The sequence below is a fragment of the Macrobrachium nipponense genome, chromosome 14 (genome assembly GCF_015104395.2).
Source record: "Macrobrachium nipponense isolate FS-2020 chromosome 14, ASM1510439v2, whole genome shotgun sequence".
Taxonomy (NCBI): Eukaryota; Metazoa; Arthropoda; class Malacostraca; order Decapoda; family Palaemonidae; genus Macrobrachium; species Macrobrachium nipponense.
The window spans coordinates 62,441,973-62,456,972 of NC_087207.1; the positions used below are offsets into that span (position 1 = coordinate 62,441,973).

The 15,000-nt window shown below is 37.7% G+C and overlaps 1 protein-coding gene across 1 annotated transcript in view; it reads left to right on the forward strand.

The window, feature by feature from the left end:
* LOC135226562 (glutamine--fructose-6-phosphate aminotransferase [isomerizing] 2-like) overlaps positions 1 to 15,000 on the forward strand; it is a 52,177-nt gene that overhangs the window by 6,887 nt on the left and 30,290 nt on the right. Inside the window, 3 exon segments of the mRNA XM_064266239.1 lie at positions 9,577 to 9,684; positions 10,550 to 10,783; positions 11,996 to 12,162. Coding sequence (XP_064122309.1) covers positions 9,577 to 9,684; positions 10,550 to 10,783; positions 11,996 to 12,162 — 509 coding nt within the window.

Below are 15,000 nucleotides of genomic sequence, written 5' to 3' on the forward strand. Positions count from 1 at the left end.
TTAACGTGACACTATCCCAAGGGCCTTAGAAGTCTCATCTAATCTAGGCCAAATTCCTAAATTTACAGCATCTTGAGAATCCAATGCTATGAATTCACACGGTTCTGATATGCGTTTTAATTTTATAAACCGGGAGGCCGAGAGCCTGATATTCGCATGGGACGGGAGCTTACGTAAAGGTGAAACTTATCTTTTGTCCCAACCAGGGACTTAAGACAACTTTGTGTGCGTATGTTTGTGTATCTGGGGAAGGGGAGGCTCTCGGTCGTTGGGGGTGGGAGGTAGTAGTTGGGGGAGGAGGGATGGGATATGTTTCGTCGAAAAATCAGCCGCTTACAGTTTTAGTGTTTTGGACTTATCGAGTAAAATATGATACTAAATCTAGTTTCTGTCTGGAAACGTCAATTTGCCGTGTTTTAAAAGTTAGACCTTATGGTGCTAAAACAAAAGTCTGGCAAGTCTTTCGCGAAATCTCAAGGTCGAAAATGAGCCTCGTCTCCTGCCCCCCACCCTAACCCCCCCCCCCCCCCCACCCATCACAACGAAAGAAATGAGCAAAAAGCTTTTATATAAGTTCCTGGGTTTTCGATGCTGAATCCAGTTGCGTTTGGCGACTGGTAGACATGTAGCTACGGTATAGCATTTTTGGTTTTAATTTTATGAATACATATTGGCATTTTTTTTACTATAAATGCAATATAATTAACTTTTCAATAAGAATTGGAATATATATATATATATATATATATATATATATATATATATATATATATATATATATATTCATTTGCATATATTGTTACTGTGCTGTGTTGTGTATAGAGAGTAATATCTGGTTGTGAAAAAGTAACTACTTTTTTGAGTGGAGAAGGGATTGGACCATACGGTACTTCTTAATGCCAAGGTTATTTACTCTCTCTCTCTCTCTCTCTCTCTCTCTCTCTCTCTCTCTCTCTCTCTCTCTCATTGTTTTCGGCTGGATGCTGTATTCATATTTGGCAACGCGTCCTCCAGTCTTTATCCTTTTTTGGGTGGGTATTTGATATTGCATGTTATAAGTAGTGTACTATGTGTCTTTCTTTTTTGTCCTGGCCCTTTGTATAAGCCCATTCAGTATTTGGTGTGCTTCTTGGGTTGTTAATTCAGAGCATTTATGAGCAGAATCATCTGCAAGGAATGTTACAGATAGGCGTGTTTCATTTGTTTTTGGTTTTGTGTAACTGCCATTTCTCTGTTTGCATTCAATGTCTCCAGGGTGCAAGATTTTCTGTGAGCACTTGAATGAAACACTGTAGTTATGATATTTAATTATGGTCCGGAGAGGAAGCGAATGGTGCCATTATCCAAGGAAAACGAGTCAGTTGTGTTGTTGATCATCGACGACGCACGTGACTTCTTAATCTGGTCAAACAGGGAGGAAGCTGATTCCCGTTGACGTGGACGCCCTTACCTCTACTGCTGGGTGCTTCTTGCTGTAGATGTTTGTGATTAAGCAGACTCGTACTCGTATTTTGGCATGTAGTTTGTACAATGCTGGTGTGTGAAGTGCAAATGGAATATATATTATAGTATATAAGATATATAATATATAATATATATATAATATATTATACATATATATATATATTAATATATACATATATATATATATAGATATATAATATATAATATATAATAATATATATTCCATTTGCACTTCACACACACATACACACACAGAGCGATGGCATGTTGCTGACGCGTGTCCAAGGTCACAAAATCAATGAAAAAGTATATAAGAAGTTTTGGAAGTAGAGTAGAGACCTGGTCATTTGTCTAGTAGAAAAATAGTCGTTCTGTATTAATTGTAGATCGGATAGACTTACTTATCAATACGACGGGTTGATGTGTCTTGAAAGCTTGACTGGATTGTATTAAACAGTCCTCAGTTTGTTACCCTGCTCATTTTTTTTTTTATCATTGCTTATGCTTGTGCAGAATCCGTATTCAAAATTAATTAGAGTTAGCTTAAACGAGAAGGCTCGATGCTACCAGTCTCATTAAACGAAAAGTAACTGCGCAAGTGAATTCGTTATCGGTGCCCCGTGGAATCTTGGAGAACCGTGGTCAGCTTCCTCAAGGTGATCCTCTCCCTCAGTTCAAGAGCTTCGTTTTTGCTCTGCATTGTCGAGTTTCTGGTTCTGAGATGATGATAATTCTGTTCTGTGAAATTCATGCCTTCTAGAGGTCTTCATGGGTAGGGTTTAACTTCGTGATCTTGATATAGACTAAACTTGTTTGATAAATTAGACTCTCTCTCTCTCTCTCTCTCTCTCTCTCTCTCTCTCTCTCTCTCTCTCTCTCTCTCTCTCTCTCTGTGTGTGTGTGTGTGTGTGTGTGTGTGTGTGTGTGTGTGTGTGTGTATGCCTGTCTTGTGTTTAACCAACCAGTTTCTCCAAGGTCCTTAAACGGTTTCCTCAACCACACCCATCTCATGATAAAGAAACCAGACGCCGACCACGTCTGTGGAGCGCTTCTTTAGATGTATCTCAAATATTTTTTTATGTCGATATTCATTTTCATTTCCTCATATAAACGGAAAGGTTGGCAGTCCTCTTTTATCACTGGAATTCTTTGTCTTTACTGAAGTCTGAATAAGTCGCACGTTATATAAGCAAGCAGACGTAGCAGTCTCCAGGAAATTAAGATACTAATATATGCTCATGAAAGCAAGATTCCATGATGGGTCCAGTGCTATTGCACCGAGACAGACGCAGATATATTATTATTATTTTTTTTTCTTTAAAAACTTGTATTTGAAGGAACTCAAAGTAAGAATCATGTGTGTGTGACTAACTTGAAGTGACTTTACATCTTTGAATTTAGCCATACCTATGCTCAGCCCAACCTTCAGCGGCCATATAACTGCGTAGGATAAGTTAGTCATTATTATGATGTTATGTATTAAAATTGAGTTGGTAAAATTTACAAATAATTATGTTCAATGCAGCTGAAGCTTTGGCACTTCTGTAAAATGACTCCTCAACTAAAGGTTTTTCACTTTTGAGTGTCTGGTTCAAAACAACTTAGTTACATAAGTCGGACTTAAAACTGATTATTCAAGTGAAAGGGATAGTTGATAACAAAAGGCCTAAATAATAAAAGCCAGATAGTCTTCTTTTTCGGAGTCTTACTGATCTTGCGGATTCCGTTGTTTATGAATCCAGATGTTGTTTTGTTCGACAGCTCTCTCTGGCGCCTGCGCCGAGACTGTCACTGTAGCCTACTACTTGTGAAAGCAGAGGATCCGTAGGAGTGTCTGGGGGTTGAGGAGGCTGTCGCTATTAATGTCGTCGTCAGTTGCTAGTTGTCTGTTCAAAAGTTGCTTCGAGAGCGAACGATGACACCGTAAGTTACCGTTCTATGACCAACATCCGAGTTATGATGTTGTCCTTTTCAATTCCAAATCAATTCTGAGGTCAAGATCTTGTCGTCGGATTAGCCACAGCACCATTCTAGATAGCAGTAAAGCTGCCTCTTGTGTGTTTCAGAAGTCTTCATTAAACAGTTCCCTCTCTATTTGACAAACATAATTTTGGAAACTCTGACGTGAAATTACTATATGGAATTCCGTTTTGTCATTGTTGCCTCCCTCCAGCGTTTAGTTCTTCGTCGTTTAATTGGTGGTAGGGCACCTCGAAAACAAGTCCCTTTTACTCCTCTCTCCTTAGCTAGTAGATGGAGGGAAACATTCAGGATTTCTTCTTTTTCTTTTCCAGTGATCATACTTCCTATTCAGTATTCATACTTTCTGGTCAGTATTGATACTTCGCATGGTTTTTATGATTACCTGGAGTGATCTTGAATAAACCGGTTCGCTTTTCGGGACACGTGTGTAAGGGAATCCTCATCTGTTCATTTATTGCACCTGTTCATATGCTGGTTAGAACAGGTGTACAGCAGCAGGTGTCCGTAAAGTTTTATCAATAGACTAGTCTTGAGTATATGTTTGTAATGTATTTTGTGGTCGTAAGCTTATGTAATACGCACACGCACACACACATTTATATATATATATATATGTATATATAGTATATATATATATATATATATATATATATATATATATATATGTATATATATATATATATATATATATATATATATATATATATATTTTATATACACACATACACACACACACACACACACACACATATATATACGTATATATATATATATATATATATATATATATATATATATATATATATATATATATATATATATATCCAATGTAGCACGAAGGAACACGTGCTTGGGAATATCTTTAAATGAAAAACTTGAATATACTAATTGTAACAGTTATGATCTCTGACCAAAAGTAGAATACAACAGAGGAAGTATTGTAAATAGGAGTAATGTTTCCACACGGTCCCTCAGAGACAAAGAACAAAAACTAAGTGTGACTTTGTGGAGGCCGATGTGCAAGTGGCCCCTGTGTCCATGAGGCAAATCCGGACCTGCTTAATCCATAAGTACCCCATGGGAAAGAAAAATCTATACGGCATGTTTCACTCGCTTTCAAGGTCTCTATAGACCTTGGCTGTTATTGTTTTATAGTCTACTGACTGTATCGTCAACTTTTATCTGAAATTGCCATATAGGAGGACACAATAAGGGCGAGTCGAGGAACCAGTCTGGTTACTGGAAATGAAAATGTTTGGGTCGACGAAGGGTCGGAGATTGGCCTTCATTGGATTAAGGACGAATCAGAATGTCTTTAGGCGATTTGATATTGTGGAGGAAAATGGAAGCCAGGAGGAACATGAGAAATCGTCAAATTCGGAAGTGTTTGCCGCCAGATGCGGCGGAGGAAGTGAGGGAACCGAAGGACCTGGTGCTAGAGAGTCCGTTCAATCTGCAAGATAGTGTGGTGACGCCCTTCTGATACAGCTTAGAGAGTCGCTCGTCCTTCATTTAGCGGTTCAAGGATATACCTGACTCCGGATGTTGGCTTCTTTATCTCCGGATTCTCTTCATATATATATATTATATATATATATATATATATATATATATATATATATATATATATATATATATACACGAATTTTTATCGCATCATCGTGATTCATATACATGCTTTAAGCTACAAATGTCCTTTAATATCCAATTCGCTCTACCTCTAAATTAATATATTTTCAGCTATGTTAACCGAAGGGGAATTTTTTAGTTGATAATAATTTCGTCCTCTCGTGGATTCGAACCAGTGCACAGAAGTCCTGATTTCCCCTCTGCGCGCTGGTTCGAATCCACGGGAGGACGAAATTATTATCAACTAGAAAATTCATCTTCGGTTAACATATATGAAAATATATTGATTCTGAGGTAGAGCGAATTAGATATTAAAGGACATTTCGTACCTTAATGTAAAACATGCATTATATATATATATATATATATATATATAATTATATTATATATATATTATATATATATATATATATATTATAATATATTATATATATCTATAATCTATTATTTTCACTTTCCTATGTGGAATACAATTGAATTACCATATCTTCGTTCTTAAGGAGATTACAATTAATATATATATAATATTATAGATATTATATATATATCTATATATATATATATATATAAATGTGTATCTGTATTAGTATATATAAGATGTTCTTGGGATTTTAACTTTTAATACCTTGACTACGACGCAAATTTACAGAGTATATATTTAATTGCAAAGAAAAATGTCATATAAATGAGAGAGAGAATGTATTTGTGTGTGCTTGCGTACGCTTCCTTTGTGACGAGTCTGTTAAGAGATGAACATGTAGAAGTGATTTTCGTTTAATTCGGAGCCGAAGCGCACAAACCTACATGTTGTGATTGTGTGTCTAGAGTGCCTGTCAAGGGTAACCAGTCACTTGTTCAGTATCCTCTTCCGGTAAGACCCGACGTTTACGATTTCTGGCCGTCGGTTGACCACAAAAATGCAACAGAACTTACCCCGATAACCTTTAGTTTGGTCTCCTTGAGAGATTGTCTGTGATCTTGCCGCCAAGGTAGATTCATAATCATTAATCATAATCAAATAATGATAATTATCATACCCACTGTGGGTTGATGGTAGCAGCTGAGACCGAATCCTGAATTTGCCCATTGTGCCCTTAGCAGTAAGAGACGTAATCGGTGGATTATGGGCTATATAGGGAGTGGACAAGTGCTAGTAACCTCATCCTTAAAAAGCTTTCGAAGAACCAGAAGGTTATTGCAGCCTGGAGTTGCCTTCCGAAAGGGTTAAAGCATTTTAAATTAGGATGATTACAATACTACATTTCAGAGGTTACAGTACCTCTGAATTACTATTTTATCACGTATGCCACCTAGCGTTGGTGTGGAGTTGATGCAGTAAAAATAACGGACTTTGAATGAAACCCAGTGGCTCAGCTTTTTGCGTTTTACACACAGACAGGGGCCAGGCATATGCTGCAAAAAATTGATTTTTGTTGTAAACTGTATTCCAAAGAATTTTACGTTTTCTACTTATCGCGTTTGTACAGACCCATCTTCTCAAAACCCCTCCAGCCTTCTTTTCGGAAACCTGAGTGGTCATTTTACAATTAAACCTAAGTAGTCATTTTACAATTATTTTTCTCCACACATCTGGTGGGAGCTGAAGCACCCATCAAATGGAAAAAGAATGCAAGTTATTTTGGTTATAACCATTGACATGCAGTACATGCGGAGGATCCATAGGAGGTGGCACTAACGATTTGAAGATCAATTTTTAAAAACCACAAAGTTGTATTTTTTCCCGCGGAACATCTGTTCTCTCATGCATAGGCTCATGGTGTGGTTACAGTAGATCACAGCCGGAGTGCTGGCATCGATGGGGAGCAACAAGTGCAACAATTAAAGTAGGTCCTCAGAAGAACTTGCCCCAGCTGCTGCGTTCTTATTTGCCTGGTGATTGGCTATTCCGACAAGTACCTTGTTACGTTGAGATCAATTGAACTTTGGCTCCTACCCTAGTTGCTGTAATTTTTATTGTTTTATGTTCACTTTTCGTTGGTTTCATTCTGAACTGACACTGAAAATACATGAATCATTTCCATGAGCTGAAGAGCAAACTGTGCTCAAGTTTTAGTAGGCCTCATTGAAATGACAGTTAATACATCGATATGACTGTTCATTTGTAATACCCAGTTGTCATGGTTATTATATTATTAGAACCACAGAGATCTCTTCACCTCTCGATTTTATCACTTTATGCATCATATTAACAGTACATTTATATAACTCGTGTATGAGACCATGAGATCATGATCATTATTGTTAAAACGAGTCCGCTGAGTCACAATTTCGGGCACTCCAAGAGATAGTTTGCTCGAAGGAGTTATTTTCAAATGAAAGATGAAAACTAGAGCTAGGCAGGGTTAAAGAAGCCGAACAGCCTAAAGATGGGAGGAAGGCAAAAGGAACGGAAGAAAAGTTAAAGGTAAAATTAAGCAGTGCCGCTCAAAAAAAAAAGGGAATAGGCACCGTCCCCGTTTGCCACGCAAGAGGCACTGTAAGCAATATCCCATTAACGGGACTCCTCTTCTTGCTCCGCTATGTTAACAAGAGCAAGCGCCCATCCATCAACAAAGAGCCGTCGGAGCAAAGGTGAACAGAACACGTTCCTGCAACAGGAAGTCCTTCGAGTGAGTGGATGGAGAGAAAGGCTCGACTGACTACGTGGCCTTATTTGGCATTATCATCCCCCTGTGTTCCAGGCTGACGTTCGCAGGTCTTTTTCCTCGCTGACGTTAGTCATTTTTGTTTGTTTAACTTCCCTGCTGACGTTTATAGAGGTTTTGTAGGATGTTTAGGGGAGGTGTTCTTTATGAGCGCCTGAAGTCTTCATAAAAGCTAGGTCGTATCAACAGGATTGATGAGGACAGTACAATAACCTGATAACGTACACGCTCTCTCTCTCTCTCTCTCTCTCTCTCTCCCTCAATCTCTCCTGATCTCTCTCTCTCTCTCTCTCTCTCTCTCTCTCTCTCTCTCTCTCTCTCTATGATAAAAAGGGATGAGTGCTGACCTGTATAAATATATCTACACTTTTCCTTAACACTTGACAGTAGTAGTATTAAGTGGCAATCCTTTATCTGTGACCGATATGCAGCAAAAATAACTAGTTTCAAAAATTACTCCGGGATTCTTGATAATGCAAACGAATTCAGATAAAATATAAAAGACTTATCATTTCTTGACAACCATCACACACACACACACACACACACACTACTCACACACACACACACACACACACACATACACCCTCTCTCTCTCTCTCTCTGTGATAAAAAGGGATGAGTGCTGAACCTCCCATGTATGAATATACCTACAGTTTTCCTTAAGAACACTTGACAGTATAGGTATTAATATAGTGGCAATCCTTTATCTGTGACCGATTTATGCAGCAAAAATAACGTTTCAAAAATTACTCCGGGATTCTTGATAATGCAAACGAATTCAGATAAAATATAAAAGACTTATCAGTTGCTTGGACGACCATCACACACACACACACACACACACACTATGTTTAGACGTCAGTAAATGGAATAGGGCCGTCCGTAAAACATAAGACTTCGCTACAGTATTTTCCAAGTAGATCCTTTAAATTGCCGACCTCAGTGATAGAAACACTTTCGTGGGAGCGATGAGGTACTTTCAGTGTCGTTTATTCCTAAACAAAGGATTTCAAGTTAACGGTTACATGAAAGGCAACGAAGACACTGCAAGGCTATGCGTTAATCACAGAAAAACCTGCTCTGTTTATTTTCCTTCTCTCTCGTGGGATTGAAAGATTTTGTTTTTTAGACTTCAAATTTTATCACGTGTTCCGGATAACATTTCTTGAAGTTATCAGTACTGATAAGTTTCAGTTGCTCACTGAATCACTGCGCTCTCCAATCGGTTGTTTTTGTTTTGTGAAATTTTGTTCTTAATCTTCACAGTTTTATTCTATGAAGTGATACTTTGTTCACTTGAAATAAACGCACACACGTGTCAAGAGAGCAAGCCAAGAGTTACTTCATGGAAACAACTGCTGAAATATGAAGTAAAAGTTTAAGCAGAAATAAAATCTGAAGTCAGAAGAATTCAAGAAACATGTAGTATGTACTTATATGCGTATGTATGAGAAGGAATAGGTGCCTATATGAATACAGAAAGCGTAAACAGTGGAAGGATCAACATTTTTAGTTATATCGTTGGTCCAATTGATACGTCACTATATAGTGACTGAAACGAGTTTTTGTCGAAAATTCCTTTTGGCAAATCTTGGTTCGTGTTCGTATTAGGCAGACAATGCGGTTGTGGTTTATACTGCGGGGTAGAATTTTGAAATAACTGTAATTTAGTTTACTATTGCCGCAACAGGTATATCAGCGTTGATGTAGAACTGATCAATGATAAGATTCATTTGTAATAGTAAGTCCATGTTGAGAGAGAGAGAGATGAAATGCAGATTGGCATGACTGCATTCTCTTGTACTCATGACATTTTCTTTGTGCTTCGCAGGAATCTTCGCTTACTTGAACTATCTGACTCCCAAGAAGAGGGAGGAAATCTTGGAACTTCTCATCCGCGGCTTGGAGAGACTCGAGTACCGTGGCTATGACTCCGCAGGTAAGAAAGACTTACTTCGATTAATAGCTATTAATCCTGGTTCCAGCTGGGGCTCTGGCTCTCAGGATTTGCCTGTGAAACTGATATTGCTTTTACCCTGATAATAGGACATTAATATACTACTTGTCTCTTCAAAACTGACCATGGGCGGCTGCCGCATATTTTTCAAGGTACATGGATAGTTTCCGGTATCAAGCAGACAAACACTTTTGACCATTTGAAGTAGCAGGTTAATTCCAAAAACAGTATCAGCGCCTGCATTCTTTTAATGAATAAAGCAAATATTATATATAATTTTACAGGTTTTCAGGGGCAAGTGCCCCCCACCCCCTTGCCCCTACGTCTGGGCGCCCATGCAAATGACTGCAATATAAAGGTCATTTTGCAATTGCATTGTGCTTCTTGATAAGTTCATTGTGTTACTTTGATTTTTCATCTTGAAGATTTTCTGGCAATTGGGTGTAGATTCATAAGCCGAGGGTATTCGTTGTATACAAAAAAATAATACACAGGCATTTCACCTATTATCTAATTGTGTAGTTTAATAGAATTTAGTGTTATTGTCTATGTGAACAATTATAGTACATTTCTGCTTTTTGTTTTGCTGTATGATACCGGGTTTTACATCTGTCCGATTTGTCACTACGTATTTTACTAAGAAATCTTCTTCATTCTCTTATCATATCCCTGCAGACATCAGATGTTACTTAAACGTAGTATATGTCATTCTTTTCTGTATCTTCCTCATTCTTCTTTCGCCTTCCCGGGTCTTCCTGTTTTTCTGCAAGCATGTGCCTTGCAGGCCTTCACAAATATCGCACACATATAGTACGTTTTAATAATGCTCGCTCGCTTGTACTTCCAGGTGTAGGTATCGACTCCGTAGATGGCGGGGTGACTTTGGTCAAGCAGACTGGGAAGGTCAAGCGCCTCCGAGACAAGATCGAATCCCAGAAGGACTCTCTCGGCTTCGACCAGGAACTCGAGACGCACATTGGCATCGCCCATACCCGATGGGCAACCCACGGTGTGCCCTCGGACATTAACTCGCATCCCCAGAGGTCCAATGAGGCCAATGAATTCGTCGTTGTGCACAATGGTAAGTTGTCAAGGATAGAAGCACATACCATGTACACGAAGACACGTGCATATGATATCGACTTGCTATATAGTTTCAGTTTGTAATCATGTAACCTTTTACCTCCCTTCCTCCCTATATCTCATTGATCCCTCCTAAAATAAAAGAATTTCCTCTGTTAATTTTGTGCTTATGGGCACTAAAGTTCATAGGCACTTGGGTTTGTCTTGATAAAGATTTTCCTTTCATAATGTTGTAGTGCTAAAATAATCTGAAACACTTTTTTTCGATAACTCGAGAGTAGGTACTACTACTATTAATAATGCGTTTCCCTTGTGAAATATTTAAACCAACTCAGTTTTGGTTTCCAAATCTGGAGATTTATATTTTTGTATTTCTTACCTCCAATAATGAAAGCAAAAGTGCGAATTCCTCAAGCTGAGGCGATTCCAGAACTAGAAGGAGAGGGATCACTGATGAGCATCCAGGAAATGCCAGGCTTAACGGTGAAGATATACCTGGTCGTGGGGGGGACGAGTGGCTACGAATTGGAGTGGGGCTGGGGGCGAGTGGGTAGGAGGGGTTAAAGGTCACCTCGAACTGCTTCCATCCCCAAATACATAACAAGAATGTGATTACCTAGAGAACAGTTATGTTTACCAAGTGGTTCTTACAGTGAGTCAGGGTACATAAGTAAACGTCACTTTCATCCCAAATGATTCGTTTCAGTCGATGCTCTTCTGTTTTGGTGCTTTTGCCTGTTTACTGCCACGTATATTTAAATTAAACGTTTTGTTTGGAGTTATAGGTTGCTCTTGCAATTTTAACCACAGAATAAAGCTGTGTTATTATTACTCAATAATTATAATTCCGCTACGACCACAGCTCAGTTTTTATGCTCATCAGTCTATCTGTCTTCGACCTTGAGGAACTCTGACAAGCACCTATATAGCATCCCATGCAAGTGGTATACAACAGAGAAACAGGCTGTCCCCGCGCAAACCATTGTACATATATGGATTATTTACAAATTCTTTTTTGTGAGTTTCCCTTGCATCGAGGTCTAGTGCGCTAGGTTATTTTAGTTTCCGTGTATCATTTAGTTTAATTACTACTACTACCACTACTGCTATTTCTCTATTTTGAAAAGGGAGAGGTTACTGATGGTTTTGTTAAAAGCTGTAAAATGATTGTCATTTCTCCTCAATATCGTTTACACGCGTCTTCCTGCAGGTATCATCACCAACTACAAAGACGTCAAGCAGTTCCTGGTGCAGAAGGGACACAAATTCGAGTCGGACACAGACACCGAGGTCATTGCCAAGTTGGTCAAACACATCCACAGTCTTCACCCAACTTATTCCTTGAGGGAGTTGGTTGAGCAAGTCATCCAGCAGTTGGTGAGTTTCTCTCTCTCTCTTCCTCTATCTTTCTCTCTCTCTCTCTCTCTCTCCTCTCTACTCTCTCTTCTCTCTCTCTCTCTCTCTCCTCTCTCTCTCTCTCTCTCTCTCAATACGTTTTCCACTGAATGTTCTTCATGAGTTACGAGTTTCTTGCACACACACAAATATATATATATTATATATATATATATATATATATATATATATCTATATATATACATTATGTGTGTGTGTGTGATGTTGCAAACCATTTAAAAATCAACAAACAATCACCAGTGATACCCTCAGCTTCCTTCCCGAAGCCTCACCTGCAGTTGGTTACCGAACAGGCAACTAGAGTTAGTTATGGGTCTTTGTCGACCACTTTCACTCTCTCAACTCTCGCTTCAAGCGGGTAGAAACTCCCTTTCACTCCTAATGCGAAGACTCGGGGCCTGAGCAGTTTAGCCTCACGTGTTGTGTTACCACAGGCTCATGTCACAGACATTTCCCTGGCTCAGTTAAAAGAATAGGAATAAAAACGAGACCACAAAGTTAACATCACACAGTCAGTCACCGTCGCTTAGAATGGAGAAAGTTATAGCTTCTATTGCCATCGTTTAATTCTTTGAGTTTTAAAAATCATCACTCATAACAAATCTTAATGGATACCTAACAAACAATTCTCTCTCTCTCTCTCGTCTTCTTCGTCTCTCTCTCTCCTCTCTCTCTCTCTGTCTATATATATATATATATATATTATATATATATATATATAGATATATATATCTATATATATATAGGATATATACATAATATATATATATATATAATATATATATATATATATATATATATATATTATATATATATATATATATATATATATATATATTATATATATGCGCACTCTATCGGATCTAGTCACACTTTTATTTCCTAGTTGAATCAGATTTACAATACTATGATAAAGAAGTCAGTCAGATTAACGAGTGTGGGCTAGACGAGGTCGGAGAGCCTTGTATCCAGCAAGGTCTAAAGAATAGTATATATGGTATTCTTTAGACCTTGGTATCCAGGACCCACTGCTTGTATCTAGGAAGCAAGCGAGAGTGCGGCCGAGATGAAAGTTCATTGACTTGAGTCATTTCTGGTCGACTAAGGTCGCCACAACAACTGTTGTCCTCAACTCGCACTAGACGTAAGTGTTTGGTACAAATTAACTAAGTATCTAAGAGGGTGAGTTGGGGATGACAAGATGCATTTGGTCCTTCAGTGGTTTAAATGAATTGGCTACTTTTGTTAAAGTTTGTTGCACTAGGAGGATATGCTTTCATTCTGCCCTTAAAGGATGAACTGTAGTACCTGAATGCAGTTACTACAGTTTTAATATATGTATACAGAATCACGAAAGTTAGGAACGTGATAAATCCATAAATAAAGATAAATGCCACGAAGGAAAAATAAACGAAGGAGTCTGCGAGATCTTTCGACTTAAAAGCCCTTACTGAAGCGTATCTGCTTCAGTAAAGGGCTTTTAAGTCGAAAGATCTCGCAGACTCCTTCGTTTATTTTTCCTTCGTGGCATTTATCTATTTATTTATATATATATATATATATATATATATATATATAGATATATATATATATATATATGTATATGATATATATATAATATATGTATATATATATTATATATTAGATATATATTTACACACACACACACAAACTATACAGGCAGTCCCTTGTTATCGGCGGGGCTTACGTTCCCGGCCATTAACCAAAACTCGAGGCATACATGAGTTTCTTTGTATGCCTCGATTCCTTATATTTCCAACCTGAAATTGTCTCAGAAACTTACTCGAATCATTGAAGGTGAAATTCCATGCTTAAAATTAAAATGAATATCAAATAATCCGAGTAAAATTGGCTCCCTGTCTGCATTTGGAAATTTAAAGATCGTCTGCAGCCTTTTATGAGGTCTAATGTTGTGTATAAATTTATGTGCCCAAGGATGTCTTGGCATTTACGTTGGATCTACCAAGAGGCTGTTGCAAATGCGATATGCAGCCACATGGGGTATAGTTTTTAGAACTGGCCAGAGATTAAGTAGACCAGAGCATTCAAATATAAAAAATCATGCCATCAAATGTAAGATTGAAGTCAAGAAACAGCACTTCTCCATTTTAGGTTACAATAAGGACTCTGAGTATTTAACAACACTTGAGTCATTATTAATCAAAAGACTTGTTCCTTCATTGAATAGCGGTAGTTCGTCGTCTCCGCTATACCTGGCACAGTTTTCTCAGCTTTCTTGAAGTTATATCACACACACACAACACCACACACACACACACACACACACACACACACACACACCACACACACACACACATATATATATATATTATATATATATATATATAGATATATACATATATATATATAATATATATATATATATATTATATATAATATATATTATCTATATATATATATATATATATATATAATAATATAATATATATAGTATTACCCTGCACTTGCGCGATTCGATTCGCGCGAATTCACAATAGTGTGAACTTATCATTGGAACCTAACTATACTCTGTTTTTTTTTCATCTGTCCATCCGCCTGTGGTGTTCTTGTATGGTAACTCTGAGTCCCGGGCTTTAGATAGTTTATGCTAATTGTAAGTTTTAGGTAAATAAAAGGATATATGGGTGTACATTTGTAACTGAAAAGTGTTTTAATAATTTTACTGCATGCGGAATTACACAGTTAATATTCGAAATAGGATATTATTATAATCGTTGAATTGAAGCTGAATGTAACTATCTAAAGCCCCCGGGACGC